The sequence below is a fragment of the Crocodylus siamensis genome, chromosome 2 (genome assembly GCF_052110815.1).
Source record: "Crocodylus siamensis isolate JL-2025a chromosome 2, ASM5211081v1, whole genome shotgun sequence".
Lineage (NCBI taxonomy): Eukaryota > Metazoa > Chordata > Crocodylia > Crocodylidae > Crocodylus > Crocodylus siamensis.
Window position 1 is genome coordinate 226,278,162 of NC_143396.1, and position 25,920 is coordinate 226,304,081.

At 43.9% G+C, this 25,920-nt stretch overlaps 1 protein-coding gene across 1 annotated transcript in view; it reads left to right on the forward strand.

The window, feature by feature from the left end:
• The window catches only part of TTC9 (tetratricopeptide repeat domain 9), a 46,304-nt gene extending 24,976 nt beyond the window's left edge, over positions 1 to 21,328 (forward strand). The window contains exons 2-3 of the mRNA XM_090033254.1: positions 7,597 to 7,779; positions 15,329 to 21,328. Of these exons, the coding sequence (XP_089889380.1) occupies positions 7,597 to 7,779; positions 15,329 to 15,408 (263 nt within the window). The 3' untranslated portion in view covers positions 15,409 to 21,328. The remainder of the gene's footprint in view (positions 1 to 7,596; positions 7,780 to 15,328) is intronic.
• Positions 21,329 to 25,920: the final 4,592 nt, after the last annotated feature.

Here is a 25,920-nt window from a genome sequence, read left to right on the forward strand (position 1 = left end):
AGGGTCCGAGACAGACAATGTATTAATGGGTTTGAGCCAAATCAATCAAGTCTGATACTACATTCAACGAGGTTTATCTCAAATCGGTTTCAGCCATTTTCAGACTGGGTTATGTGCACTGAATGGCTGTTCCATTACAGATTTAAACCAGTTTCTGATCACTTTAACCACTCTGTGTGTAATGTCTGTCCCTGGCCTAATTGAAAAGTTGACCAGTCACTTTTGGTTTTTCCTACTCATCCCATTACGGTGGTCCAAATGCTGGTAGCCAGCTGGTCAGATTATGGCTTGACATTATCAAGCTGATTATAATTAGCATTTTACCAGTAGGGAGCCAGAAAAACCCCTTTGTTTGCAAGCTGGAGCTGTCGAAGAAGAGGAGTACTTCTTGGAGGACAGATTATTTGGAAATTCTTTAGATCTTAATGATTGGATCAGATCTGGAGTGTGATAGCATGTGTTTTTCTCTCTAAGGGCACTTGTAATCATCATCCTTTGAGAAACATTGGGTAGCATGTTGGAAATGCACAGCATGTGTGGCGTTTGGAGGAGAGGAGGATTTGATACAGCATCTGTTCTGTCCCCTTTGTGTACAGGTTTCTCAAACTCCTTTTCATCTTGCAGCTCTTTTTTCACTAAAATGGTGGATGTGTATTGAAGAACTCAGAGGGAAACAGTAGGTTTAAAGTTCAGCAGTACCATTTGTATGTAAGCAGACACACTAAAGATATACCCAGAACAAAACTGTGATTCTAATTAACCTGAACTTTAGGATAGCTTGGATCTAAGTTTCACAGCTGTTGCCCCTCTCTCATGTTGCATTCAAGAACCCATTACAGTTGCAAAACTCAAAAGTTAGGGAATGCCTAAATTAGAACGTGTACAACTTTAACTTGCCTGCTTTTGCATATGTAATATAATAATTTATAAATCATATTATTGCATACTAATTATTCCAGGACTCCCTGGCCTGATTCCCCACCCCCTCTGGCTCTTACACTTGTTCCCCAGGCTGCTTGTCTAGTTGTTTTGCCCTTTTCTACCTCAGCTACTTCCCTGGTGTCTTAGCTTTGGAACTCCTAAGCCTATCTCTTCCTTCTGGCTCCTCATTAAATAAGTCCCCTCCCAACTCAGAGTCTTCCTCAGACACCTAATTAGCTCTTGGTCCTCAGGTTTCCGTAGCCTGCACTGGGTTGAGGGGTTGGGTGGATTGGAGCCCTCCAGCTTGGGGAGCTCCAATCCACCCATCCCCTCCTCCAGCATGGTTAGGCAAACCCCAGAACAGATTTCCCTCCCCTGCCTTCTCCCCCTCCCATCCTGAGACAACACCAGAGCAGACAAGTTAATGAAGGCATTCCACTTTGGAGCACCTTCATTTGAACCCTCAGATAATGAGGGTTAATTTTGTCATGCAATTGGAGCATTCTGCAACCATGCTTTTCTGTTGGGGCATGCCTGTAGAGCACTTTCAAAGGGCAATCAGACAACAAATGTAATTTCTGTCTGCGCCTTCAGTTTAGGTTCCTGGACCCAGCACAGCCTGCAGCTGCCAAGAACTGTAAGTGTAGGGAAATTTGAGCCCAAGTGTTTACAATTTGACATGGCTATACATGACTGAAATTAGGGCGTTGCAATGGGCTGTTTTAAGCAGTCTTAGTAACTACCAGCTCCACCATTTAGCAATGGGCTGAGTTAAACTCCCCTGACATTTGTGAGAAACAAACTTGTGACTCAGGATATCCTTCAGGACAAAATATTAGCCAGACACACTAGCTTCAGTGGGTAAAGATATGCTGACTCCATTTCCAGATAATTTTCCCCATTCCATTTAATATTCCGTAAATGTGGGTAGATTTTAGGCCTTGTTTACACTGGGATTTTAGCTATTAATATAAATTGTATCTGGAGGTTTGTCGTAGTGCAACTTCACCACTGAGAACCCCCACATAGACAAGGTCTTGCAACAAAATTGTGCAAAAGCTCCATGTTGAAGCTCTCATGCCCTTAGGCTTTGTAATGAAATCTAAGTTATCTCAAGCCAGGGTTTACCCAAATTCACAAACATGGGCCAAACTAGAATGCTTTAATAAACTGGCTAGTTCTTCAAGGCTGTTGGGAAGATCTTTCTTGAAAACCAGATGAAACAAAGAAGACTCTGTTTCTCAGATGAACTTTAAGTTTTAGGGTTCAAGAAAGAGCCACAAGAGTGATTAAAGGATTGGACGATAATGCGCCATACAAGCGAAAGCCCCCAGAAGCTCAGCCTGTTTAATTTATCAAGGTTACGGTTCAGAAGTGACTTGAGCACAGTCTGTTGGTACATATGCGAGGAGCACAACATTGATAACAGGCTTTTCAGGCTATCAGGCAAAGATTTAATAAGGTCTTGTGGTTGGAAGTGTGAGTTTAAACAAAAATCAGACTAGAAATTGGGGTACCTTTTTAAAAAAAAACCCAAACCAGTTCAGATAATTAACCATTGGAACAACTTACCCAGGCATGTGATGATTTTGCAATCTCTTTATTTTAAAATTACTGCTAGTTGTCTTTTCTAAATGACATCTTGTAGTTCAGAAATATATTCACCATAGACTTACGGTCAATACGACGAAGGAGGCCAAATGAGTCTCACATGTGTTCTTTCTGGCCTTAAAATCTATAGGGGTTTTTTGTCAGAGTAAAATTCAAGAAAGCCCCACCTACCAGTCACTTTTTTTTGACCTTCCTATCATTTCCAACAGCAATTAGCAGCAATAGTATGGTCCAGATCCATGTTGTCCACTAGGCTTGTTCTGAAGCGAATTAGACAACTGGGTTGTAAGGACACGCTCACCAAATTGCTGCCAAAGTTGCTGTATCTGATGGAACTTGTATAGACAACTCAGGGATAGAAACCCAGCCTAAATACTTTGTCAGTGAGCCAAAACAGCGTGACTCTAAGCCAGCTTCACTTTGACAGTAACATTCAACTTCAAAGGTAGATGGGGAGGAGACATCCCCTGGAGATTTCAGCTAAAAGGAACATTGTGCCCTTCTATAGTGCATTTTATTTAATGTATTCAAAACACAATATAAATGATGAATATAGGCTCTCAATCACCCCGTGAGATGTGAAATTTTAGAGATGAGAGGTTATAGTGTTTAAGTTGACACTGCATGCCAGTACCAGAGGGGAGAATCCCACCTAACCATAATGGGCTGTTAAACCATGTGTAAAAAGATTCTATAAAGCTGAGCTGAAGGATCACGACCACTGGATCCTTATTAAGATGACAGTGAGTTTTGTGAGAAAAGGCAGCTGTGCTATTGCCTCTTCAGAACAATACGTTCTTTTGGCTGTCTAAGAATGATTACAAAAGATGTTGTGTACAGTCAAGTTCAGCTTGATTTCAAAGGAAAGGAAGAAAAGGCTGTATAACCTGACCCTCATTTGGGCTTCTTGAGAAGACACCCAAGGTCTCACTGGGGGCCTATTCTACAGAGAGTACAAAGGTGATGAAATCTTCATGATACTGTAAACAAAATGTTCCCAGGCAGAGAGCTACACATCTATTTGGGAAGAACAACAACTCTTGAAACACCACCCTTCCCTGACCAAATTACAAAAAAAGGAAAAGGATAAGCTTTCCTGGGCTGGAAGCACACTTCTATTTAAAAAAGATGTATTATCAACAACTTCAGATTTGCATTGTTGTTTAATCTTATCCACAGTCACATCTGCTGGCTTAAATTAATTCTGTTAAACTGAAAACCAAGAATTGGTGCTGCTAAATAGTTAAAAGGAACTCTTAAATGTGCAGATATAGTTAGAAAAGGGTGTCTGTCAAAATGGCCATGTCATGCTCAGCATAGCTGTTTCTTGCATACCCATGTCATTTTGCTGAGATAAATAAGTGCCTGTCCATCCTCAGGCAGGCAGAAACAACTTCTCCACTAAGCCACTAAGTTTGGTTTACAGAATCTTTCAACAGAAAAAAACAAGCTGGACATCCAGAATTCAAGGAGAATTTGCAGATCTGGCAGTTGGAAAAAATAGATCCAGAGCAAGTTTGTTACAGATTTATTGAGATAATGTAAATGAGGTAGTTGCTTCTTTTACTATAGCTGGAGAGTGAACAGATCAGGAGTGAACAGATCAGGAAAACTAAAATCCCCTTTCATCCACTTTGAGAGATGGTTTTGTCAGAACAGGAGAGGGGCTGTTAGATGGGCAATTTATAGGAAACTAGTTCAATAGCTAAACCTATTCAGGGACTAAATAGAGGACTCCAGTCTTCACGGCTGTCAAGCCAGCATTAAATTCACACAACCATTTTTATATAAGCAGCTTTAAAAATAAAGGCAAACAAAGCACATTCATTTCAAGCCTCGTTAGAACTGCAGGAAGAAAAAACATCATTGACTGATAAATAGGAAAGGAAAAAAATAGGTAAGGAAATGCCTTTGAGTTTTTAGAAATACATTTTTTTAAAGTGACTAATCAAACAGCTGATGGCTGGTCCTTTTGAAATACATTGTGCTTCTGCTTAGTAACAGCACCTATTTGTATAGAATAAAAGTCAGTCAGTGAAGCTCCTAGTATGGAGCTCTTTTATGTTAGAGGCACCTTTCAAAAGGAGAGTCTGTAGGTGCAAGCCATGGGGATGACCACTGTCCTTATTTCTACCAGTAGTCCCACTGATTATTTGCTAAATAAAGGTTGTATGTGTGGCCTCTGGTAGCTAATTAAGCCACCCATTTATAAGTAAATATTTGCATGTTTGAGTTTATACTTGCCTTCACTGGCAGGTAAAATGAGGCACAGAGAGATCACAGTGAATCAGCAGATAATTAAGGAACAGGAGCAAGGAACCATGGACAGTCTTTTATTCTAACCACTGATACCATCTCTCCGAGGCTTCAGGCTTGCACGGCCATGTGTGCCACTGTTAGGTACTGTACACAGACAACAAAAGACTGGCCCACTGCTTAAGGAGACATCCCTGCTTTGTGTTCAGTGAGGGAAAGGGTGCTAGGGCTCTTCTCCTACCCTCCCAATGAGGGGAGCCTCGCTGCTCCCCTTCCATCTTCTAGCACTGCTGCTAATAGAGGAAGAAAGGGGATCCATGGCTCCATTTTTTCCTGCTGTCTCAGTACTATGGAAAGGGGAAAAACTAGTATTGTGTAGATAACAAGTTTCTATCCCACAGGAAAATTTTATTGTGACATCTTTCATCCCAAAAATAGTATGATAACTTAGAGTGTATATAAAAAAATTCTCACAAGAACGAAAATTCCAAATTAAAAATGTGTGAATAGATTTTTTGACAATTTAAATGTTTCATTTTTAAATTTTTTTTAACAAATTTAGAAAATTTAATTCTAAAAAAGTTGGAATTTTTTCTCTGGGGAAAAAAATGAAACCCCATATTGCACTGGAAAAGAAAATCTGTCAAAAACTGTCAACCATCTCTAGAAGGCATGCCAAGAATCTGCCTTCCCAAGCACTGCAGGGCTGGTGTGGTGCTCTGTCAGTCTTGGAGGGAGGAATTCAAAGTTACTCTTTCCTCCAGGCATTGCTGGTACTACTTGCAGAGGCATCTGAGTGTGGAGGCTCTAAATGTGGGTCTTTCCTCAGAAGACTGCAGTCGTTAGATTTAAACATCAACTCTGACTGTCATTGATCCTGCACACAAGCAATATGTTTTCAGAAATGCTGAAATTAAATTTGCTTTTAAATTAAATGCCATATTTACTCAAACACAAGATGAGTATTTTTTCCCCAATCAGCGTGAAGGATAAAGTTTCTCATTTTATATATACACATACAAGGAAATCTCATTAAATACACTGTCTATCATTAAACTGCTGCCAGAACACTATGTGTTGAGTAATAGAAACCAACTCTGAAATTGATTAAATGCAGTCAGCACTGAGCATAACTACAAAATGTATTGCCCATATTGAGCAAACATTTTTTTTTTAATTATAAACATTTTATTAGAAAAACTGACACTATCAAACACATTAAGAAAAACAAAAAGAAACAAAACCCACCTGAGGTTTCACAAAGTTAATACAAACTCACTTTCACAAAATTTCATATTGAGCAAACATACAAGAACAGGTTAATTCAGCTTACCTGAATAAGATATATGGTAGTGCTCATTGCATGCAGTTCCCCTCAGAGCCAATTCCTTTTCAAGTCATGGTGAGCCACTACAATGAAATATTTTTATAGTCGTGGTAAGTTACTATATTGCATAGATTTTGACTTCCCTTTTACTTCTCCAGCTGAGTTGCACTTTTCTTTCCCGTTTCCAATGATTCCTTTTTCTTCACCAGCCTTAGATGTCTCACAAACATCACCAAGTGGGGCCCCAAACTGTTTGCCCAGAACCCTCTCTCACTGCCTCTCTTAGCTTGTCACATATGATTAGTGTGCCCTCCCCCCATGAGGTAGAGCCAGACCCGATTGCCCTGTGCCTCATCTGCATATACATTTTTGGAGGATCCCAGGACTCATGTCAAGAACACCCAGTTCCAGTCATGTGTGTGATGGTGGGTAATTATCACATGGATCTTTTGTGAGGGATATCTGGAGTACACACACATACTGAGCAGTGCTGAGCTGTAGGGTTACCATGTCATGAAACTGTAGACTTTGGGGGGCCCAGCCCTATGACTTGTATGGTAAATTGTGAGCCTTTGGCTTTGAATTAATACTATGCATAGTCTGCCCTGTATGTGTGTTTATTGACTGCTTGTGCTAAAACTTGCAGCAGTTTCAATAAAGGTAAAATACATCAATTCTGTCTGAGTTAAATCTATAAGTACCTGTAGTAAATTGCCTATATGCAAATTAATATAGGTAAGTTTATTTCAAGGTCAGTGTTTTCAAATTTGCCCCTTGTGCTCAGGGTGAGCAGTGTCGAACTATAAGAGCGGGGAAGAAGTTGGGAGGAGGCAGAGCACAAAGGAGCTACCTGATCTTCCAGATTTATTTTCCTTGCTGTAGCAGTAGGAGAGGACAAATTCAAGGCAAACCTCCAATAATTAAATTATATATGGAAAATTATAATTTTCCAGATATAGAAAGTCTAATTATTTGGGAGTCGTCTTATATTTGAGTAAATATGGTACCAATATTCTAGTAAAGCAGGGATGACTGTGTTGCTTAATGAGGCACAGCTCTAAACTCCTAATAATCAACAACACTGTCAAAACATTGCCTGTAACCTTGCATTGTTTCGAGTATAACAACGGGTCTAACTTACTGTTACGCTTTTATGCACTTTATTGCAAATGCTCAGCATTGCTTTTGGTTTACAAAGTGTTGTTTTTGGTTCGGATACTATCAATAAGATGGAGATTTGGAGAGTTACTCAAATCCTTCCACCCTTGCTAAACCAAACACAGTTTACCATCATTGAAATTCCAGACATAAAACCTTTGTTTCAGATTAGGTATTGTGAAAAGCTGGAATTCACACTTAAACTCTTCTTCAGATGTATAGCCCTACCTAAATCTTTATTTTCCTTGCACCACAGGAAGAGGAAGAAGTAAATTTCTAACAGTCCCTGTTCATTTCTCTTTCCCTGTTCTCCTCTCTTGCAGCATGTCTGCTCCAGGCAGAGTTGGTGAATTATGAGCGAGTCAAGGAGTACTGCCTCAAAGTACTTAAGAAAGAAGGAGAGAACTTCAAGGCACTCTATCGATCGGGCGTAGCATTCTACCACCTGGGTGACTTCAACAAGGCGCTGTACTACTTGAAAGAAGCAAGGTCCCGACAGCCAACAGGTACTGAATAAGGCCAAAGAAAAGTCTCAAGAGCATCTCTGACAGCTTTTATGTTTCTTTTCACTGGACTGAATCCATCCCTGGTTTAGCATCATTTATTTCACCACAGCAGAATAGGGCTCACAGTATCTTTAGTTATATTGCCTTTCAAGGACTTCTGGTAGCACATAGCTTTGCAGTGACAGTGCTTGAAGGTGGTAAGTTCTGACCACTATAAAAGAGCATGGAAGATGGTGGTATTGCTGAAAGTTTACTGTTATAGAGGGGGTTCCAACTTCTCTTTTCCTTCAGAAGGAAATGGTGGAAAAATGTTCAGGAACCCATGGCCCATTTGCCTAATAACAAATTGTTTCATTTTCTGATGTTATGGTCGTTTCATGATCAAATGGGCCTAAACATTTGCTTGAACATTATAAACTGGTCAGAATCAGAGGGCAGCACAGAAGCAATACAAAGATTGTGTTGTTTATATTTCCAAATAAAAATAAAACAAAACACAGGATGTTGCATATCTGGCACTATTTGCTTTAGTGACTCAGGGGACAGCTTTATCATTCTAGTTCTGTTATTCATGACATACTGATGTTGGCTTTGACTGTTCTTTGGACTGGGTTACAAATGTGTGAAGCTTTTATATCAAGACAGAAAGAAACCATGTAGCATGGAGATTAAACCTCAAGTTTTCCTTATAAATGCTGTGCAAATGAAGGTGAAGTTATAATGATTAAAGGGAAGTGGAATGAAATGGTGGTAAGTGGAAAGTGAAATATATGTCATGTAGATAGAGAGTACCAGAGAGCGACTCTTAGCATGAGCATGGAAATGGAGTTGGGTCCTGTCAGAGTACTGCAGTCAGAGCTCCAGGAACAAAAGGAGAAGAGGAAAGCTGTGTAGCATACCTGGCAGTGTTTGAGTCCCCAGAGAAGTTGGGCCCAGCTAGGTTGAGGACATGGTCACCTCAGCAAAGGCTAGTGGGAATATATAAATATACCTCCTACAACGTGAATGACTGCTGTGGTCAGATGGCCATCCCTTTCCCAGAAGATATTCTTCTGTTTCTGTCACCAAAGCTTGGAGCATTGTTTCAATGTCCCTGTGCTCTCCACAACTGTTTAACTGGTGTGCTCAAGAGCACATTTTCGCTCGTTTTGTTTCCTATTTGCACTTCCTACTTTCAAACCAGTCAGAACTGGTAAATGCAGAAACATGTAAATGAAGACTAGTTAGGGGGAAAATTAAAACAAATTATCCTCATCCTTCTTGAGGTTCAAGTTGGATCAAAAGTCAGTTTTTAATGAAGCTTTAATGTATCCAAAACAGTTTCCCCCCTAATTTTCTTGTATGCATTTCTCTGCATTTTATACCATGTGGTATTAGCTGATCTGCTTTCCATCATCTCTTTATAAACACAAATTATAAAATATTCCATAGCAACAACATCAAACAAGACAACTCACAGCAAAACTATTTAGAAACAATCAAAGAAAGGACTAAATTTTTAGGGAAAGGACAACTCTGGATCAGAACTCCACAACACAGACCCATATCTACTGTTACTGTGATATTTTACATCATTTTGGGGAGAGGTTATTTCTGATAATTGAAAGTCTGGGGGAGGATAAGGTAGGAAGGGGGCATGAGTTATTAAAGCAATGGGGGACACATCACTTCTAATCCCAGCCCTGCTGTACTTACTATGTCTTGGGCAAGTCATATAACTTCTCTAGTCTAGATATCTCTATCTGTAAAATAGAAATAGTTGTTTTTTCCTCTCCTTATAGAGCACCACAAGGCTCAGTTCATTAACACTGGCAAACCATATTAGAGCATTATTTGGTTTTGCTTTGTGCAATCCCTTTCTCTAAAAAGAGATGCCTTAGGCACAAGTTGCTGGAAATTACTCTCCATGAGCAAATTGTAAATGGCAAACAGGAATTCAGTCGCACAGGATTTCACCATTCTAAAGACTTGTCAGCACAGCAAATCTCTTGAGACTGTTTATTGTCTGTTAGAAGGTTAGCACAGCTGGGCTTGGTCTGTCTGTTTTTCTTTCCCCTGTTCTCCACCTTCAATCACAAAAAGAGCTGAAAAGGTAGTTGGATAACACCCTTTATTCACAGAAAAATTGGAAAAAGAGAGGAAAAAGGATGTTGAGGGAGCTGGCAGGGGTCATCGCGGAGCCCTTGGCCTGGCTGTATGAGCATTTATGGTCATCTGGCCAGGTGCTGGGGGATTGGAAACTGGTTAAAAGGGTCCCAGTTTTCAAGAAAGGGAAGAAGGAGGACCCGGAAACTATAGGCCTGTAAGCCTCACCTCAGTGCTCGGGAAGATCTTGGAGAGAATCATCAAGGAGGACATTTGTGAAGGGCCAGCAGGGGAGATCATGCTCAGGGGCAATCAGCATGGGTTCATCAAAGGCAGGTCCTGCCTGACCAACCTGATTGCCTTTTATGACCAAGTGACTAAATCCTTGGATAGTGGTGTTGCTGTGGACATAGTCTTTCTAGACTTCAAGAAGGCCTTTGACACCGTCTCTCTCCCCATCCTCATCAATCAATTAAGTGACTGTGGCATTGATGCCTACACAGTTGGATGGGTAAAAATTTGGCTGATGGGGTGCACCCAGAGAGTAGTGGTGGACAGGTTGTACTCAACCTGGCAAGATGTGAGGAGTGGGGTACCCCATGGTTCGGTCCTCAGGCCCGCACTGTTTAACATCTTCATCAGCGACTTGGATTAGGGGGTGGAAAACACGCTGTCCAAGTTTGCTGATGACACTAAGATGTGGGGCGAAGTGGACATGCTTGAAGGGAGAGAGAGGCTGCAAATAGATTTAGATAGACTACAAAAGTGGGCAGATGAGAATAGGTTGGGGTTCAACATAGACAAATGCAGGGTGCTGCACCTTGGGAGAAGGAATCCACAGCATACATACAGGCTGGGGAGTTCCCCTCTAGAAAGCAGAAAGGCAGAATGGGATCTTGGAGTCATTATTGACTCCAAGAGGAACATGAGCCGCCAATGCCAGAATGCCATCTCAAGCTGGTCCAGAGAGGTGATATTCCTCCTCTATGCAACACTGGTCAGGCCGCAGTTGGAGTACTGTGTCCAGTACTGGGCGCCGCACTTTAAAAAGGACATGGCCAGCCTGAGAGGGTTCAGAGGAGGGCCACCCGCTTGGTAAGAGGGCAGCAGGACAGGCCCTATGAGGAGAGACTGAGGGACCTGAACCTGTTCAGCCTCGGGAAGAGGAGGCTGAGCGGGGACCTGGTGGCTGCCTACAAACTCATCAGGGGAGATCAACAGCAAATAGGTAGAGCCCTTTTCTCCCCAGCACCACCTGGGATGATGAGGAACAATGGTAATAAGCTGATGGAGAATAGATTTAGGTTAGAGATCAGAAGGCAATTTTTTACAGTTAGGGTGGCCAAAATCTGGAACTAACTTCCCAGGGAAGTGGTCCTCACCCCTACCTTGGGCAAATTCAAGAGGAGGTTGGATGATCACCTGTCTGGGGTCTTATGAATGCAGCATTCATTCCTGCCTGTGGCAGGGGGTCAGGCTAGATGATCTGTTCAGGTCCCTCCTGACCCTAGCTACTATGAAGCTATAGGAGCACACAAACGATCTGCAGCATTTCGTAATCTCCATGATCAGAGGCTGGGATAGAATGAAACAAGGCTGAAAGCACTTTACACTTTGAAGCAGCAAAAGGTTTGCCTTGTGATCCTCAGCCTGGCCGAAACTTTTGTTCAGGTTATTCCTATGTGTGTCTTTCTAGTCGAACATATAGGGATTGGGACAGAGGATGGAACCCAAGCTTGATGTATTGACACTGAACACCAGTTGTTTGGCTATGTAAGTCCAGGAGTGGGTCTGGGGGGGATGGCAGGGGTGCAGTTGCACCCCCTCTGATTCCTGTTGTACCCAAACTCTAAAACCAACTGCCTGGGGAAGAGGGAGGGGCAGTGGCATTTCTATTCAGGCAGTGCTGAGGGACTCAATTTTGTCCGTGGCTCATTATAATCTACCCAATTCCTGATAATGTCTCTTCACTCCATAGTTGTTAATGATCCCCTTTCCTTTTTAATAGTCTTGATGTTCCACTCTTCAAACTATCCTTTCTTCTGCATTTTTTGCTGTTAGCCATTCCCAGTAATGTCTCTCTCCTATTTCACAACCGTGCAAACTGTTTCTAGCTTTAGCTAAAAACCTTAACTGAGGTGTAATAATATTAACTCAGGTGTAGAATGACTGACAGTGAAGTACTGGAGGCACCGTCAAGATGTTTGGGAAGACTAGCTTTTGTTTTACCAATTTGAATAAGAGATGTACATTTAATCATAAGGACTACAGGACTAACAAAACAATACCTTTCAACTATTTTGACGATTTTTGCTTAGTGATACTTGTTTTTGCTTTGATCTTATACTCAGTAATATAGTGCTAGGCCCCTAACATATTATTCATAGAATCATAGAAAATTAGGGTTGGAAGGGACCTCAGGAGGTCATCTAGTTCAACCCCCTGCTCAAAGCAGGACCATCCCCACTATTCCCAGCCAAGGAATAGTCTAGCTGGGTCTTAAAAACCTCCAAGGATGGAGGCTCTACCACTCTTCTAGTTGACCCATTCCAGTGCTTCACCAAGAAAGCCTCTAGTTTCTCTTTAACTGAGGAAAAACATTATGTTATATGTGATGATGCTGCACCCCCCTTTTCAGAATTCTAGATCTGCCCATGCATAAGTCCAACTCCCACATTCTCCCTCTTACTTTAGGAAACTACTTAGACTAAACCCCAGTAGCATGAGCTCTCCCCACCCACCGCACACCAAAGACAGCCATACCCTATCTTTGTGATCTAAACCAGGGCTTTCCAGCTCCCAAGTGGCCAGGGGCCATGTGCCACGACCAGTTCCAGATCCTGGGACTGCACACCACATGGGCGGCATACTGTGGGAGCTTCCTGTGACCCCACTCTGTGGGCACCACAAGCCTTCCTGGTGTGCTGCACAGGGATTGTGACATCTCGCGCACACACACCCCTACCTTTTGCTGCTGAGCAGGAAGCGCAAGTTGTCGTCACGCCCCATGCCGGCAGCATGAACCATCCTCTTTGATGCCACTGCATGCATAACATAAGCTCCCCCCGTCCCATCCACAAAAGAGCCCCTTAGTACAACCAGCATGAACCACTCCATCTGCTGTTACTACATGGTCTCTCATGTCCTCCACCACTGCTGCTGCTGCTGCATGGGTAGTGCAAGCCCCTGTACCACACATGGAGCCTTTCCCCCACCATCACCCAGGCAGCAGGCTTGTCAGGCCCTTTCCCACCATGCTGTAGTGCCCCAGAGACTCCAACACAACAGCAGGAGCAATGGAAGGACTGACAGCTAGGCAAGAGCCTAAGGTCTACATATTAATCCCTCATAGACCAGATGCAGTCCACATGCTGCCAGTTGGACAGTGCTGATCTAGACATACTAGGAATCAAAACTGGGGCACAGTCTTGCTAGCATAATGGACTAGCTACCAGGATCTCTAAGCCAAAGCCCAGGGAAAGCAATGAATTCTTCTTCAAAGGCCAGAAAGAAGCTTTACATACTAGTCCAAGCATCACTGATGACTTATACATGACCTCAGCTGAGTCACTTAACGGGAATGTCTGTACCATAGCAGTGGTATGCCCCAGCTAGGATGTTCATGACATGCCCTGCCAACCTGGAAACATGCCTATGAGACAGCTGTCAAGCACTGCAGAGACTGAGGACTTGAAAACAGCTGCAAAAGGATGTTCCAGAGCATCTTCACTGGTGCATTTTAGGGTTTGGAGCACGTATGTGTGAGCAGGTAGCATGCTCCAGAATAGCCCAGCCAGGACACAACAACATTCCCTTCAGTTCTCTGTACCCAACATTCCCCATCTAGAAGATGGGGCTAGTAATCACTTCTTGCCTCACAGAGGTGTAAAGAGCCTCTGTTCATTCATATTTATACACTGCTTTGCAGTCCTTCAGTAGGGGGAACTAGAAGTGAGCAAAATAGAATTATGTAGTGGAAAGGCAAAGGCTCAGATTGAGAAGCAATAGTTCCCTTTGCTTGGTAAACGAGCTGTTGTTTATGGTTTTCTTTCATAAAACTATGACCTGGAGAGAAGATGTGGCAAGACTCACTTGCAAGACTCCCAGCTAACCCACGGAAGCTGTTTCGCTAGTCGCATTCCTGGCTAGATCCTGTTCGGCCTCTGGCACCTGTGGTGGAGGGGAGGCATTTGAGAAATTTTCCATGTGGGTGAATTTGCACTGAGTTACTAGCTCTCTTACCTGTCAGGCTGATGAGGCCTCCAATTACCGGATTCTACACTGAACTCCGCCTCCACCCATTCATCAAGCATCCAGTCCTTACAGGCCTGGGCAGGTGCGATTTCCTAACATGCCTACTCAATTATCACTTCTCACCTTCACAGGGAAGACAGTCAAGCTGTGAATTGTGTGTCACTGGAAGGCTCATACAGGCCATAACCCATCAGCTCTAGAGCAGCACAGAATATAGATACTTTTATTGAGGCTGGTGGTGTGGGGGAGACAAAGACTTCATTATCATGCCACTTCCATTATTTGGAGGTCATGTGCACTACACGTACCTTGCTTCTTTTAGAGGTGTGCCCAGCCTGCAAAATTCAGATCTGGGCCCTCGTGTGAACTTCTGTAGTGTTTGAGGATGTTGAGATCAGGATTTCAGTTCAGGCTTAATTCTGTTTCTTCACATGCATTTGCCAGCAAAAAATATATTAGATTAACAGCCCAAGAGACAGCTGTGCTTTATCCACAAAGCAGTATAACATAGACAGCAGAAGCACCAGATTCCTCATGCTGTCCTTCTATTATTCTTCCAAATAGACAGTGCAACGTAGATAAGAGTAGCACAGGGTATGTGAAATATGACAGAAAGAGGAGGGAGGCAGGAAATATTCCCCAAAATAGGTTTGAAGGTGTGAGCAAGGTCTTTTTAGTAAAGACTTACTAGACAAAAAGAAGGATGTTCTTTTAAGCCCAGCTGCACCATGGCAGTGAGTGAGAAGCCAGGAGCAGAAAATAAGAGGTACAGGGGGCCAGGGGAAGAGGAAAGAAATAGGAATAGCAATGTAGCTTTAGGCAAGTTTTTTTTAGGACTGTGTAATGGAAAGTGAAAAACCTGAAACAGGAAGTCAGTGGAGGGACTGTATCAAACCATCAGGAGAGGATGAGTAGATTTTTGGATGGAGCGGACTGAGAAGGTGGGGACTTGTAGGTAGCCTAGTGGGCAGATCACAGCAGTCAGGACAAAAGCTGACCACGGTTTGGAGAAGGGTTTGAACAGAAAGAATGACAAGCACAAAGGGAACTTTGGTTCCACACAGACAACAAGATGTTGGCCCAGAGGCCTTGTCCAGCAGGCACTTCCTGTGACTGGTAGTACAGTGCACCCCATTGTGCTCCTAATACAAAGCTGTTAACAGGTTTCTCATGGAGAGTTATAATCAGTGTGTGTTCTCTTTCCCTGCAGATACCAATGTCATACGGTATATCCAGCTGACAGAGATGAAGCTTAGCAGATGTTCCCAGAGAGAGAAAGAAGCCTTGTGAAAAGGAACCTGGCTTCAGTGAAAGTGCCCAAGAGGGACATTTCCTCCCAGATGCCCATTGGCTGGATTTTTTCCATTTGCTCTACCCTACCCCCTTTCTCACCATCCATCCATATTCCCCATCCTTGTTCTTAATTTAATCCTGTTTTAAAAGAAGAAACTCAGACAATGGATTTGGCTGCTTGCCAGCACAATGGTAATAACCTGATCCCCTTGGTGGGAGAGCACAATGGCTGCAACCAGCTTTGTTCCAGGCCAGTGGCAAGAATGTGGGGTAGGTGATAGAAGCCTGGAGCTGACTGCTGGCTGTGATTCTGCACTACAAGAAGCATCCCTGAGTCGACTACCTACCAACTGAGGAACAGGAGATGCATCGTTTCTCCCGGTAGCTATCACTGGAATTCTATAGAACCAGAAACCCAGGAAAGCTGTTGGCCACTTCGTGAGAGGCAGCAGACTCCTCTTTTACCATCAGTGTTTCTCTCTGCCTTCCACCCGGTAAGAGTTCATGTGCTACAGATCCAGGGTCAGTGAAACCTGTTCTAACCATCCTTTTACTGAAAGCACACAGCATCCTGTAATACTCCTAAACAGCACCCGTGCTGGAGAAAGAGGTGCTGGGGTGCCCTGGAACTCTGCCAGTACCATGACAGTGCACTGTACAGTATGGGGAAAACTCTGGAATAATTATCCAAATGTAAGTGACAGTTCTTTAATGGGCAACAATTCCAGGCATCACTTCTGGAAGGGACTCTTAGGTTCCTATCGTCCAGAGAGGCAGCATGGTGTAGTGGAGTCAGCATGGGGCTGGGAGCCAGGAATTCCTAAATTCTTATCTTGGCTCTGCCATTGCCTTGCTGTGTGGCCTTTGGCAAGTCACTTAGCCTCTCTGTGCCTCAGTTTCCCCATCTGTATCATGGGGGTAATACTTCCCTACCTCGCAGGGGTGTTGTGAGGATTTATTAGTTAACGTTTGTCAGTAACATTATGTAATGTACAGTGCCGAGTATTATTAGTACACTGGATTGAGGTTGCAATCTCTCTGGCTTGTGTGTCGGTGCTTCCAGTCTTTCTTTTTAGGGAAACGTAGTGCTGCGAATGTACGGGATCAGTAGCCAGGGGCCTGATAACCAGTTAATTCACAGAACAGGTAGCATCAGTCCAAACTGGTCTCTGAACACCTCTAGGTGTCATTGGGGAGTTGTGTTTCCATGGTTCACCCATCCTGGGTCCCTCTGCTGAAACTGTCACTTAGTGATGTGAACATGTGTCCACTAGGAAATAACCTTTCTTCCTCTCCACAAATTGCTCCAAATGGATTAGCAGGCAGCAGTCACAGCTTTCAGTTACAGGGCTGAACATGAACTGTCTATTGTCTCCCCACTATCAGTGTGGAGCTGAGCTTGTGTCCAGGAATGCTTCACTTGTCCTTTGGTTCAGCTAAGTACAGTCAAGTACAGTGCACTGCACTCACAGCTGATGCAGTTTATGTAGACAGTAGTCTCCAGTTTCCAAACCCAATCTGTGACCTCTGTTGCATTTTCTGGACAAACAGCATGGAGGGTCAATTTAGGTGACCCTCCAGAAGAGCCAGTACAGATTCAGTCTCTTTGAGAATGTTACTAAGTCTCATAGTTTGGGGATAACCTGGATTTTTCACATGGGAAATGTCTTAAAGCGACAAGTCGCTGTGAAAGAGGGGGTTGTATCAGTAGTATGAATTCTTAGTGGCCCGTCAAGTGGCATAGCAACTTTGTGGTTTGGAGGGCTGCCAGAACACACCACCCATATCCCAAGATCACAGTGTCACAAGTGCATGCACTTTACAAATGCACAAGGCAAGAACCCAGGCCCAGGAAGGTACATAAACCACATATGCCCTACATGAGATCCTGATGATACACCAGATCAAATGCACCTCCTTACTTCACACACTTCCCCTGATCAAGTGCGGCATGCTTCCTAGCATAGATAACCTATCCTGCTCGCCCCCACCCCCCAAGTGCTTCACAGGAAGCAAACACCAAGAACAGTTTTGCACTGGATCCAGAAGTGAGTGTGTGCTCCCTACGGTTCCTGGATGGATGCTGCAGGTAAGCACAGGCAATGTGCATGTATGGTGTGGGCACGTGAATTGGCCACTTTAATGACTACGAGGAGTGGGTTTGATCCTCTGATTGACACCCTGACCTAAAACCAGTGGAGGTGGAGTGCACACACTCACTCTTACACGCACAATACCAGCTCCTTTGAGGCAGACCTATTTGTAGGCAGCGTACTAATTCTGTAACTCTGCTGTCCTATATGGTGGGGGGCAGATGTCAGACAGAGCCAGGAAAGAGACAGAAAGCAAACCAAGGTCTCTGAGGGAGGTAGCAAGAACAGCAGTTGAGAAAACCAAGCTGGTGGGGAACAGCCCAAACAGCTGAGCCTAAATACAGAGCAAGTTAAGCCGGAAAGAGACGAGACCAAAGGCCTAGCCAGATTATTTGTGGCTAGATAATAAGACCCAGCTTTAATTGGCAGGAAACACAGCAGGAAAAAGGACAATGAGATTAGAGGCAATTTTCCAGCTGTGGGGGCAGCAGAGGGGGAGACTTCCTTCCTTCATCATAGTTCTTTTTCAAAACATACAAGAGAGAAATATAGATATGGACAGGCTGCCAGATTTTCACCAACACATGAAAGTCATTGCAGTAGACAGAGGGGCTTATGTGAGGAGCACTTCATCATTCAATTAAAAAGGAGTCCTTGCTTTTCAGATGAGATGTGAAGCCAAGGTCTTGACCACTCAAGAACCCAAGGACTGAAGGGAATAACTCCAGAGTCTCAACCAGCCTCCCATGAGGGTAGATACATTCTGCCTCCTCCAGTACCTCCATCCCTTTCCACTGCCTAAAACCTCCTTTCCTAAGCGTTCACATAGGTAGCTTAGAGGTAGAGGTGGGGAAAGTGACATGCCAAGAGGTTTTGTTTCTACTTCGTGCTCCATATTTAAAGTTCTAGTTGTAGCTAGTGGTAGTTCCCTATTTTTGTTTTTGAAGGGAATCAAATCAGCCTTACATGGGAACTACTGAGCACATCTCTACCCTGCTTCTTCCTGACTTTTCCACGTACATGCACATATACAGAGAAACATTCACATTATTAATAGATTCCTGTTAGTAATTTCATGCTACATGGTGTAGCTTGGAGTGCTGGTCAATCCTAATTTTAATGAGTAAGAGGATGGGTGGGAGAGCAGAGCGCGGTTCTGGGGTGCTGCTTTCTGCCACTTGCTCTTCCACAGCCCCACAGTAAATTAACAAAGATAGTAATACTACTTCAGGATCAGTGTATGTGGCTCATATTGTGTCACTGATATTAGAGGAGTCTCACAGGTTGGCCAGAGTTAATTTTTTTTAGGGTTCCTTGGTTTTGAAATTTTGCAGGTCATATCAGCTCTGTCACGTTAGCATCTGCAGCTACATCCCTACCTGGATAGTGGTGATGAAAAGAGGGTTCATTTTGCTTGGATTATATATTTTCAGAGAAGAGGAAGGTGCCCTCTTAGGTGCCTGATGAGAATATACTCACAAGTCCATGGTTACTGAGGACTTCACAGCTGTCACTGCACTGCAGAGCTATTCAGGTCCCATAGATACAGCAGGGAAAAAACTTCAAAACCTTATCCTGCAAAACCAGAGGCCCCCACCACTTTGGCCAAAAGAGGCTCATTAAGGATGAAATTACACGTTACTCTTAGACCACACTAAATCCATGGAACATTAAACAGTGTTAAAGTTTGAATATGCACGTTAAGAGTTAATGACATTTTTTTGCCTGCATAGCTCTGAATTGCCATGGGAGAGATAGCAAGCAGGGGCATGGCTGGGAGCCAGGACATCTGGGCTCTATCCCTGCTCTTGTGGAGGAGGAAGGGGGCTGGGAACAGTGCATCCTGGGATGCTGGAGGACTGCAGATTGTTCACTTTATATCTGTGGAGCCAACCAAAGTTATCTTAACATAAGCTAGGTTGCATTGCCCAGTTAACCTTCCCCTGAAGTGGCATAACTTTGAAACACTCAGAGGGCAGTTAGCATGGGTTAATGAGATTTAAGTGTGGACGTTCATGTTTTAAGTGCCCTAAGTGTAATGTGTAACTTCACCACGTCACAGCTGAGCATTTCACATTCCCTCCAGCAGAAGGCATTGAGCAGCACACTAGTTTACTGCAATAATTAGGGATCTACCCAAATCAAGCTAACAGACAGCTGATTTTGCAAACCCATCATGGTACCAGCCACCATTTTATGGCCTTACTGTAGTAGGGCCTTGCCCCTTACTGCTGACTGGCCAGGAGGGCTGCCTTTCATGCAGCCTTACCCCTTGCTGCTGATTGGTAGAGAGGGGTGGGACTGCATGAAAGGCAGCCTTCTCAGCCAATCGGAAAAAGAGGGAGCGGCTGCCATCTTGGCTGCTCCCCTGCCCCAGTGGATTGCAAGGTCAGGCTGCAACGGCTGCTGGCTGCCACTGGGGAACCAGAATTTTATTTTTAGTACAATTTTTTTCTGTTGGCAATCCTACGCAAAATTGTGGAAACTGCCATATTTTGCAGAGTTCGCAGAAACTCCTGTTTTTTCCAGTTTCGGCAAAAATTGCAAAACTGCAATTTGAGTAGGTCCCTAGCAGTAATGTTTGTGACAGAGAAGCAAAGAATGCATTAACCATATACCACATTAACTGGCTGCAGTCCCACATGTAGTTGTTCACATTTGCTGGCTTAGTGAAAAATTCTGCTGTGCGTTGCATAGGTTTTGTGGGGCGTGGGGAGGAGATTGGGCGGGGGAGGAGAAGGGTGGCGAGTAAGTGACACAGTAATGCTCTTTCCCTCACTTGGCTTTTCCACTAAACACTGGGGTAAGGAGGCAGGGCCTCTGGATTCCCTATATCCACAGCACGTGGTAGGTTAGGGCAGAGCCTCACAAAGAATGTGGATGAGCATGGGAACCTGCTTTTTTTCTTCATTCCAATGCAGCAAAGCAACTCTGCTGGTTGTAGATCAGGGTAAGCAAATTATGAGAAGGGCAGGTAATTGCTTGCTCCTTGTGCTTGAAATCTGGCCAAGACTTTGACCATTGCACTAAGAAGTGAGACTGCTTTGTAAGAGAGAAAGACTGTACAAAGTGTCCACAGATTTCTACTGTCCTTGATCATCAGCAAAGCTTTAAAAATAATGGTAACTGCAATAATGGTCTCTCAGAACCTCCTGCATCCTCCCTGCTTTTCTGTAATCTCCTTAGTCTTTTTGGCATTTTGCACTTCCCAGACATCCCCCTCCACCCCCAACAGCAAATCACTATTGATAAGGAAATGAGGTATAGTATAGATTGCCAAAGTAGCGCAGGGTATTTTTGGAGGCAGAATATGATTGACTGAGATGGAATGTAGCTAGGACACTGACATGCAAAAGGCACCACTGACTCATTATGGACCACAAGCACTCAGGACCTCAGCTTTGCTGCTCTTCTGAAATCTCCTACTCTCAAAACAATTTTATGCCCTTAACACCAAGCTAGAAACATTGACTCAGAGGGAAGAGTGACTCACCAGCATCACTCCCTGCACCACCCTGCATTGTCCTTGGGAGCTGAGCTTAGCCAAGTCTCTATTGCCTTGTGTCTTGTCAGATGCACATTTCACAGTCATGCCTCACAAGAAGTTGTACATAAGTCATGTTAGACCCAATTTACCTCAGTCCCATGCAGACCTGGTATTTACTACTGTGAAAACTCAACATCAGAAATGCAAAATCTGGGCATGGAGATGATAGAAAATGTCATACAAAGGACTCTGTCAAGATAAAACTCATATTTAAAAAACAAACAGTGATCTAGATTACTGATAATATAAACTGGAATTAAAACTGAAATCACTTTAACCTGCTCCTTTGTCTCCATCATTTCTGGCACTGTCTTTTACCTCTTATGTATGAGGCAGAGAAAGGCTGTGGGTGGGGAGGAGGGTCACATGTGTATGTGCACGGGCAAGACAAGGGTGCAAGGGAGAAGAGAGGGGCACCGGGGTAGAGAAGTTGCCCCATCCTTCACAGCTTCAGGTAAAGCAGAAGAGGATTCATCAAAAGCATCCTGCTTCTTTCCTTTTATTCCCGTGGGGTCTACTAATGCACCTGCTATATATACAGGGTTGCAGACACAGGAAGACATCTCACTGAGCTAAGTATCTTGTTTCTGCATTTCCAAACTCAGCTATGAATTTCCATATGCATTGGCCCCATGCAGCCACACTAGATACAGCCACACCTTGAGAAGGGTAATAAAGAGGGGAAAGGGAAAGAAGGAAAAATGGGTTGGTGGGGGGTATCAAACATGAACCCTGGTCAGAAAAGAAAAAATGCACAGAACAGAGAACAGCGAGGGTGGGAAGAGGAAGAGAGGGAAGAAAACAAAATGGTCACAAACTCTTGGAAGACCATTTTAGGTTGGACATGAGGAAAAACTTCTTTACTGTCTGAGTCCCCAGGGCCTGGAATGGACTCCACCCCCCGAGGCAGTGCAAGCACCTACTCTGGACTCCTTTAAGAAACACTTGGATGCCTCTCTTGCTGGGATCATTTGACCCGTGAGGTCCCTTCCAGCCTTAATGTCTATAAAATCTATGAACTCTATAAAATGGCATGATGTGAAAATATAATGAGGCAGTTCCTTGCATGGTGAGGCTCAAAGGTAAGGGCTGGAAATCCACCTATGTTCTTCATTGATGGTTTACCTTGCTCAGCTTTGACAGCAAACTGAACCTCACTTTGTGTTGACTGTCCATTCCAACTTGCGCACTAGCCCAGGGGTGGCCAGACATCCTCACTCTTCCAGCCACAAATCAAAATCCTAGTGTAGGCAAGAGCTTGCAGGACACAAAATGTTGGAAATGTGCATGCCCCAGAGTCTGATCTGCAGGCAGCCCCTGAGCTGGGATTTGTCATCATGACATCTAGAATACATAAAGAGGAACTGAAGAAAAACAAAAACAGGAAACTGCAAACTGATGGCAAGAAAAAGAATACTTGAGTCAACTGCTTTTCTTTCCTCAGGGGCTGCTTTCAAACTTCCCAGGAGCCCACGTGCCTTGCAAGCTGTGCTCTGCACAGTCCTGTCCTAGCCAGTGCCAAAATGTTTGGGTTGCTGAAACGGCAGATTACATTTACATGCAACAAGCACAATTGTTTTCTCTGGCATTGAGAGAAAGTATACAAAATCATCTCTATTTATATTGAGGTGGGGGGAGGGGAAGACATTGCAGATATGATTGAATGTGTCAGGTCCCATTTCTTTATAGATAAAGCATCCCCCTCTCACCTAATACGAGGGTGGGGAGGGGAAGAGGAGGAGAGGGAAAGATCTGTAAGCAATGATAAAATATCAGTAGTGTGATAAAAACCTCACTCACTCTAAAATACTGGGTAGATGTCAGTACAGCAGAAAATACCTCTCTCTCTGCCAGGCAAGACAGGGTCTTAAACAGTGACAAGAACAAAATCCCTAGTCTAACTAGGAGGACATGGAGGTTTTTAACGCCACACAACAACCAGGCACTTGTTATTTATATTTGCTGGAGAACATTAAATGGACTTCATCTACTGTAGCTGACCTGCCAGGCAGGCATAAATTCCAGTCTAGGAACATTCACCATTTGCATGCACTGTGCACAGGCTGGAAATTACCTGTCATTTGCTAGCCAAATGCAAGCAAAAATCTAGTTTGGTTGGGAAGGGGAAGGGAGAGAAGGGGAGGGGAGGGAAGATGTCCAGGCAAGATAAAAGATGGATAAGGAAGCTGGTTCCTTCTTTAGCTGACAGCATCTGGCTCTGTAATGTAAGGTGATACTCAGGCTTGACTCCCATTGATTTCATTAGGAATTAAGGTCACCTTTTACTTTGCTGTCTGCCTCTTCCAGCTGTGGAGTGCACTGGACAGAATACGTTCAAAGTACAAAAACAGAAGTAAAGGTATGACTCTTGTGACTCGTGCTTGTAAAATTAACAGTGCTAATTTCTTGTCACCAAAGTGTTGCCCTCCCATAGTTTGCCATCAAAACAGAGTGGAGGAGCCAGCCAGCTCAGGAGAAGCATCAAGGATTTTTAATAAATTGAAGAGATTAATCTGTTCCCACTCCTAGGAACTGGAGTGGGACACCAACTCACTTCATGTAGATGGCAAAACACCATGCAGCACCCTTGAGAGGACCAAGGCACCCCTCATTTCTGGGACTGGGTATGCAGGGCGGTGAGGGGCCCAGTCTACTACAGAGGCACATAGGGAGCCTGCAGGCTGGATGACACTGTGCCAGAGGCTGGATCTGGGCCACTGGCTGGGGGTTAAGCACCCCTGGTCTACAGAGAATGAGAAGAAAAAGAAAAACCAGAAACTATTTGATGTTCTGAAAGCCTGGGGGGGACCAGGGGGAGAAGGCTCATGGAAGTAGGGATGTCCTGAGAGTCCCTCTAGGGAAGAAAGGGATTTGATATGAAAGGTACCGAGAGAAATAGACCATGAGAGAGGAAAATCAGGGTAGAGGAGTGGACTATGTTAGCATTGTAAAGGGATGGCTGTCACCTGCTGTTTCCAGGAAAGGGCTTCTAGCCATTAAGCTAGGCAGCACTCAGGGGCATGGGTTGTCATGCAGCTAGTTTCATGTCCCCTGAAGGTCCAGGAGGGAATAATGAGACAGCAGCTTCCCATGCAGCATGCAGAAAGGGAAGCTAAATGTAGGGACAAGGCTGCTATGGTTCCTCCCAGAGGACATGCTACAGCACATTCATGAGAACTGGGACAGGAGTGGGTTGGTCTCAACCTTCTGCTGCTGGGAGAAGGAAGAAGTATTGAGAAAAGGGAGCTAAGGGTAATTGGGTCTGGAAAGGGCATTTCTGATTTGGTTTAGGGATGGAGAAGATGTAGGTGTGTACAGAACAAAAATGAGGGTTGTGCAGTTTATGAAAAGATTCATAAGACATCATTGAGGCTGACTCTTACAAGGGCATGACCCAGGAGGTCCTTGCCATTCCTATGTTCCTTCTACCCAATCTGTATAAGCAGCTGAGCCTTGAACCAACTTTAAGCTTTGTCTTTGTTACTCACATGCTCTTGCAGCTCCTCTGACTTCTATCCCATTGACAGACAGACAAGCATGCCTATCTATAACACGTGGCAGTCAGCAGTGGGTGATTGTTTTGCCATCTACATGAAGGGAGTTGGTGTGTCCCAGTCCAGTTTCTAGGGGTGACAACAGATTAGTCTCTTCAATTAATTAAAATTCTTGATGCTTCTCCTGAGCTCTGCTTTGATGGCAAACTATGGAAGGGCAAAACTTTGGTGACAAGAATTCCCATCTGCCAGGGACTGATCTGATGCCCCTCCAACAGCAATTCAAACTCATGGGATAGCTCCACTCTGCTCCCCTTCTGCAGAAGAATCTGTATCTCTTACTCTAGACAGAAACAGGGTGCATCTCCAGGTCTGCCACTGGAGAGACATACAACATCAGTATTAAAATGCACTTAATCTGCATGTTTAATTGCTAGATTTTTTAAAATTCAGATTATCCAGAAGCAAAACACATCAGCACAGCTCCTCTATGGCTTTGCTTAGCAAAGACAGCTGGGGGATCTGCAATTGGAAAATAGAGGCTGAGCACAAAGGTTTTCTCTTTTTTCAAGCAATGGTGGATGGACTGCAACTGATGTGTCAGCCAGTCTTATTCCTCACTAGGTTCTGACAATAGAAGACAGACAGGTTGCTACAATTCCAAATGGGCTCTGGGAAAGTCAGCTGGCTGGACAGATTGTACAGTCAGCTATTTGGGAAAACCTCATGGAAGTACAGAGCTAGCAGTATTTCTCCACTTAATTCAGCACCAAAACATTAGCTTACAGTTTATCTTGCTGCAGGAGACAAAAATAACACTGCTTCTTATTCCTATCAGAAAGGATTCAAAGTGAGATTCTAATCAGAAAAATGAGTGTATATAAATGGCACCTTCTTATACACTGGAGCTTCTCCCTGTGCATATTCACAGGAATGAATCAGAGCAGACCAAACAGTTCTTTAGTCCAGAATCCCATCTCTAGGTCTTCGCTACAAACTGACAAGCTCTCTCTGTTGAGCCAGGGAGCTCACACAGGCTCACATCTTGAAATAAGCAGAGCCATTTCACAGGGCCCTGGTTCAGATCATCAGCTAAATGAGACAGTGGTGTAGCCACTGCATATCAGCGTTGCCAATTCAGTTTCATGAGTCTCTCAATAGTTGGTGCTTTGTTGCAAGAATAAAGATTGTTACTCTGCAAAAAAGTCTTGTTTCTGTTCCTCATGGCCTGCAGACTAAAATCTGAACAGCAAGATCCTTAAGTGCTCCTAAGTCAGAAGACAAATTAAAAAAATATTCTCCCCCTCAGAAAAAATAAGGGTCATGGTTTCTAGGTTTCACTCATGATTTTTGGAATGCTTGTGCTGAAAATCCT